At 51.5% G+C, this 6,133-nt stretch overlaps 1 protein-coding gene across 3 annotated transcripts in view; it reads left to right on the top strand.

Moving 5' to 3' along the window:
- Positions 1–3,390: 3,390 nt before the first annotated feature.
- ELP1 (elongator acetyltransferase complex subunit 1) overlaps positions 3,391–6,133 on the top strand; it is a 40,225-nt gene continuing 37,482 nt past the window's right edge. For all 3 annotated transcript variants that reach the window (XM_054002937.1, XM_054002936.1, XM_054002938.1), the window contains exons 1-2: positions 3,391–3,644; positions 4,675–4,827. In XM_054002937.1, the coding sequence (XP_053858912.1) occupies positions 3,495–3,644; positions 4,675–4,827 (303 nt within the window). In that variant the 5' untranslated portion in view covers positions 3,391–3,494. The remainder of the gene's footprint in view (positions 3,645–4,674; positions 4,828–6,133) is intronic.

The raw sequence follows: 6,133 nt of genomic DNA, 5'->3' as shown, positions 1-6,133 counted from the left end.
CCAACAGCAACAGAAAAGCAGCGTCTGTCTCAGGTTTTCTTCTGTCCAGTCACTGCCGGCGAGCTGTCTGAAAGATACATTTAGCCGAAAACCGCCCTGACACTGACTCACCAATGAAGACGCATTAGGATGCACTCTGCAAAAACCTTTCCGGAGCTCTTGGCGCGATCAGCACAAAGCAGCCCCCAACGCCACTCCCCGTGCCTCCCGCAGCGCCGCAGAAGCGCCTCCCAGCCCAGCTGCACCGCGCGGGCTACCAGCGACGGCCGCCTAAGCCTGGCACGGAGCTGGCCTGAGCCTGGCACCGCTTGTACCAGCGCCCAGCCGAGCGCTCGCCGCTCGAGAATTTTGGGAGGGAGGCGGAGTGGCGGCGCGGGAACCCACAGCCCCCGCCGGGAATACCTGCGGTGGCTGCCGCCCCGCGCTTTCCGCCGGACCGGTCTGCGGCGGTGCCGGTGGGGCGGGACGGGGCGGGGCCCCGGGACAGTGGCAGGGACGCGGCGGCGGAGCTGGAGCGCGGCGGGACGGGGGATGTCAGGTGCAGCCGCGGGACTAATAACAACAACAATATAGGGCATTTCAGACGGGTTTCGGGAAGAAAGTGATTCATCAGGGTGATGCGACCCACGGAAGGCAAGCAAGCAGAGGAGAACAGCTCATGGGCTAGACGGGACCAGCAAGTGCCATCTGCTATGAGGGCACTTCTCTCCAGAGCTGCAAAACCACCGGGTGGTAGATGTAGACGCTGCGAGAGGCACGGCTGTGCAGTCAGCTGGGGCAACTCAGCTCAGTCAAGCACATTTCACAGGGTTGGAACAGTGGTAAATTGGGACACTGGAGGCTGATAGGATCAAGCTGCACCAAAGGAAAAAGCCTCTGGAAAAGATACAGCAAGGAATAGGGGTGTCAGACTAGCCTAATGAACCAGTGTACGTCCTGGGGGCACAGGGGACGATGCACAACACAGCCAGGTTCACATGCTCTCTGACAACTGCCTTTCCTCCTACCAGTGAAGCCAGACACTGCTGGCCTTGACAGGTGCTGTACTGGCCTGGGAAAGCACTTCTTTATGCCTTTATCCCAAAAATAAGGAGTCTGGATGGCTTTGATTTTCCTTGTGTGCAGTGATAGCTGTGTCTTTTCCACTGGTCTCAAAAAAGCCCTGAGTTTAGAAAGTGTCACTGAGTTTTATCACTGACTTTAGCCAAGTTTAGTACCAGAACAGCAGAAAGCAGACTTGTCCAGGTATGGTCCATCTTTCCACTGGCCTAAACTGCCAAACTGTAGAGCACATAAAGCTGACTACAGCATGCAAAATTTACAAATTGCCATAGACAAAAAACATTTGTCTCAAATTTGTCTTTTCTTGGTATTTGGCCAGTAGACTGGATCACAGAATCACATAGAATTGTTAGGGTTGGAAGGGAACTCTGGAGACCATCTAGTCCAACCCTCCCTGCCAAGGCAAGATCACCTAGAGTAGAATGCATTCTTCCTTGTGCCGAGGTGAAAGTTCTTGTGTTTTAGTTTAAGGCCATTGCTTCTCATCCTGTCACTGGATACCACTGAAAAGAATCTGGCATCATCTTTGTCACAAGCGGCGTCACACTCTTTCTCCCGGGTCCGGAGCAGCCCCCAGACACCCAGGTCCGCCGCTACTCTCCCGCGTGCTGCTGGCACCGGCACATAGGTCAGGGTCTGCCGGGTTCTGTCGCCCGGGCAAGGGTCCAAGGCAAAGAGGGAAGGAATGTCCAAATCACCCACGAAGGAAAGCGGGAAGGCTTTATTGTCGCTGAGAGCTGCAGTGGGGAGGTAGTGACCCACACTTCCCACTCCACGTGGGGGAAATGGCGGCGGGACCCGGGAGGGAGTGGGATGATATAGGGGATGTGATAGGGAGGGCAGATGCCCCCTTGCCCAATCGGTGCAGGTGCCATGGTGATGACGTGAAGACAGCGACCAACCAAAAACCCGCAGGGGCGGACAATGAGCTTCGGGTTGAGTGGGATCCTGGGGATGGGGCGGGGGACACGGGATTCCCTGGGCCGGACTGGGGAGTGGTCACAGGAGCAGCAGGGGGAAAACCCAAGGGCAGGCAGCCTGGGGCTAGACACCGCCGGGGGGGGGGGGGGAAACGACACGGGGGATGTACGAGGATACATAGAACTCGGCTAGCTAACACAAATAAGAACCCCTAATCTAAACCCAATCCCAGGATGCAACAATTCCCCCAGTCACCTGCCTTTGAAATACTTGCTCATTGATGAGATCCCCCCTCAGTCTTTTCTGGACTGAACAGGCCTAGCTCCCACAGTCTCTCCTCATAAGAGAGAAGCTCCAAGTGCTAAATCATGTTTGTCTCCACTGGACTTTCTCCAGTAGCTCCATGTCTTAAACATCATCAGTACTGACTGACTGAGTCTAGTTCCACTAGGAAAAGGGGGAAGTGTGAAGGGTAGAACTGATTGCATTGTCCTTCTTTCCCCTGAAGGCTGAACTACCTTCTCCTCCTTAGCCACACCTAGAGGGAGGTGGCAGAGTGTGACAGAAGGAGTGGCAACGGGACAGCACCAACCTATGTGAAGGCTGGCCTGTAAGTGCCTTGGAAGCCTCAACTGGAGTCCTTCATCTGTCTAGTGCCCAAATGGCTCCAAAAGAATCATCCTGCTCCCATTGTCATCTTATACACTGGCACTGGCAAGGCTGCACATCAAGTGCCATGTCCAGTTCTGGGCTGCTCACTTTAAAAAGGATGCTGATGTGATGGAGCATGTTTGGAAAAGGGAACAAGGCTCACAAAAGGACCAGAAAACATGTCTTATGAGAACTGGCTGAAGGAGCTGAGGTTGTTTAGTCTTCAGAAGAGGCGGCTCAGGGCTGACCCCATTGCTCTCTAAAACTCCCTGAAAGGAGGATGTAGTGAGGTGGGAGTCAGTCTCTCCTGCCATGCCTGCAGTAAGAGGACAAGAGGAAATGGCCTTAATCTGAGACATGGGCGTTTCAGATTAGGAAAAAAAAAAAAAAAAAGTTATCACTGTCAGGGTGGTCAGGCATTGGAATGGGTTTCCCTGAGAGGCGGTGGAGTCCCCCACCCTTTTTGTTTAAGCATCTGGATCTGGAGATGTGGTTTGAGGGTTACAGTGGCAATGCCGGGTGGATGATTGGACTGGGTGACCTTAAAGCTCTCCTCCAGACTCGGTGATTCTGTTATTTGTGCAGGTTCACAAGGAGCTGAGCTCCTGAGGACTCACAGCGCTGCATTTGCCGCCGCAACCACGGCGGCACCCAGCTGCAGGCCCGGCGCTCCCGCGCGGCCCGTACAGGGGAAGAACAGGCCACGCTCCGCCCTGCGAGAGCGACACCCGCGCACGGCGCCTGCGCCCGCCCGCCCGCGCTGCACGACATGGCGGCGCCGTGAGGCGGCCGCAGTGCCTGACATCCATCGCTGCCCGGCCTCTGTCGCTGCCCGGCCTCCATCGGTCCCTCCCTCTGCCATGAGGAACCTGCGGCTGCTGCGGGCCGGCGGGTGCCGCTCCGCCGCCGCCACGGGCACCCCGCAGTGCTTCTGCCTCGGCGCCGAGTCCGGCGCGGTTCTTGTGGGCTCCCAGTACGGGCTCGTGGAGCTGCGCCCCGCCGGGTACTCGGTGAGAGCCGCGGCTGCGGGGCAGGGTTGTGGTGCTTGCCGGCGTGTGGGGTCGGCTTCAGTTGCTGGAGTGAAGCGTTTGCGCCTCCGCCAGCGGGAGTTCGGCGGGAACTCGCCTGTCTCCTGATGCGGCTCCCCCTTCGCGGCGGGGTCTGTGCGGTCTTGGACCCTCCCGCTTCTCCCCGCCGCCGCGTGCTGCTGTCTCACGGTGCCGTGGAAGCCGCTGCACTGTGATCTCGATGGCTGAAGAGGCTTTCTGTGCTTCTAAAATACTAAATCTTCCTTTTTAAGAGCGTGGCTGTGTTAGACGCGTGTCATTCGCGTGGTTTAGCCTTAAGCCCGACATGGCAAACAGTTGCATCCGGACAAGTTCACAAAACAGAACCAAGCAGGCAAAGAGATAGTGAAGTGTACAAGAGGAAGCTTTGGAAACTTTGCACGGTGGGGCGGGGGGGAAACCCCAACATACCGCTAAAGTAATAGAATGCTATTGAGTCATGGATTCCTGTTAGAGCTGGGTTGCTTTCTTCTCATTGTACAACTCTGAGGCTTCTAATTCCTTCAGTACATTCAGTTCTGAAATTAACTGACAAAAAGCCTTTGAAGCTTTCTAGGGATTTAATTTTCAAAGATTGCTGTACCTTAACCATACAAATTATTTTCATTAGAAATTGGTTTTTATGCTCTGTCTAGTAGTGTGCATGCCCCCTTAAGAGCAGTGGTACACTTTAAGCAGGTACCCATACACCTCTTAATTTTGATACTTTGAAAGATGATTAGCAGGGTAAATTGGAAGTTGTGGATTGTTTGCTTCCATATGTGGGTTTTCTCATTTTCTTCTATCACTTTTACCAGATAGGTACTTGGAAGTTGGCTTTTTCCTGGTGCCATTCACACACTCCCTTCTAATGTGTAGTGCTTTGTGTAACTGCAGTATGATGAAATATACCTATGTCTTTTACACTGTCATTTCTGCAAAAATCCCAGGAGGTGATGTATAATTAGTAAGACATTGGCCTTTCTGTATCAAGGTGTCAAGAGAAGTTTCCCTGACTGTGAATGGGTTCTTGCCTGAGGATGGAAGTGGCTGTATTGTGGGCGTTGAAGATCTTCCAGAGCAGGAGAGTGTGTGTGTTGCTACAGCAGCTGGAGACATCCTATTGTGCAATCTGAGCACGGAACAGGTAACATGCCATGAAATACTCAACAGTACTGAGGAAATTCAGAGGAAAGAGTAACGCTTAGGATTTTTGTAGGGGTCAGTTGTACGCTTATTGCATACTGAGCTGTGGCTAGTCTCCATTCTCTCGGCAGCCAAGCTGGTTTTTGTGGTAGCCCTGGGAATGTCGAAAGACAGAATATATACTCTGTAAAAGAACTGGAATTGAAATGATGGTTTGCCTGTCCACAGCCTGGGTCTTCTAAGTTTGCTCAGTGGGCTTCCAGGAGCAAAGGATCTGCCATAGAGTGTTACAGAAACAGGATATTGCTGAAACTAGGTAAAGAATAAAGTAATCCATTCATAATCCACTGTATAGCTACCATTTTGTTATCAATTGATGCACATTGACATGACTTAGGATATGGCAGAAACTGAGATACTACTTTCTGTTTCTTCCTCACTGTCAGATTTGTATCATCTTCAGCAAGACATTTAAACACCACAACAGCACCCTCTGAAATCTGAATCAGCTCCCACAATACCAGTCCAACAGTGCAGGTTTAAGTGGGCATGAGATGATAATGGTCTGTCTGGGTTAGCTGTAAAATTGTGGTTATTTGCAGCTTGTCTGTTTTGGTTCATGTTTGCACTTGATTTGCAGGTACCACTTAAATATGCAGCTAGCTGTATCTGAAGAATGTGTCCTGTATTGCAACTTAGAACATGTCATGAGGGAATAGAAATTAACAGAGTTTGTGATGCAGGAGACTTTTTTGCAGTGATAGTTGTGTCAGATAACAGGTTTAACTTCAGGTTCTTTATTTTGCGGGGTTTTGGCTTACTTTTCTGGTTTTTTGCTTTACTTTCCAGTCTTCTTTTGGTGCAGTCTGGGCACCAAGAAGGAGGTCTGGAAGATTCCTCTGCTTATTGTGAAACCCTCTCTATGTGAGTGATAGTTACTCTGTTGACAGGTGCCCAGCCTCACTTTTCTTACCTGGAAAGATTGTGACACCCGAGCCTAATTTCTTGAACAGCATCATCTTGCTTTTTATCACAAGTGGTGTGTTTGTTCTTCTGTTCCATGCCTTTTGCAAATCAGGGTAACCACGCATAGCAAAAGTTCTCTGTCTACTGCTATTACTTGCTCATAACTAGCCCAATTTTCCATAAAACTTTGACATTGGTGCAGATATGTACAGTTGTCAAGTTCAGCATACACAGGCAGTCAGAGTTTACCTGTGTGTTGGAATTCTCTAGGTAAGAATCATTGTGTCTGTGTTCTGGTACTGAAGAATATTTACCAATGTAATGACAGGCCCTATCAGGCC

Source organism: Vidua macroura, chromosome Z, assembly GCF_024509145.1.
Source record: "Vidua macroura isolate BioBank_ID:100142 chromosome Z, ASM2450914v1, whole genome shotgun sequence".
NCBI classification, from domain to species: Eukaryota; Metazoa; Chordata; class Aves; order Passeriformes; family Viduidae; genus Vidua; species Vidua macroura.
Note: the sequence above shows the minus strand (reverse complement) of the source record. Positions and strands in the feature narration are given on the sequence as shown.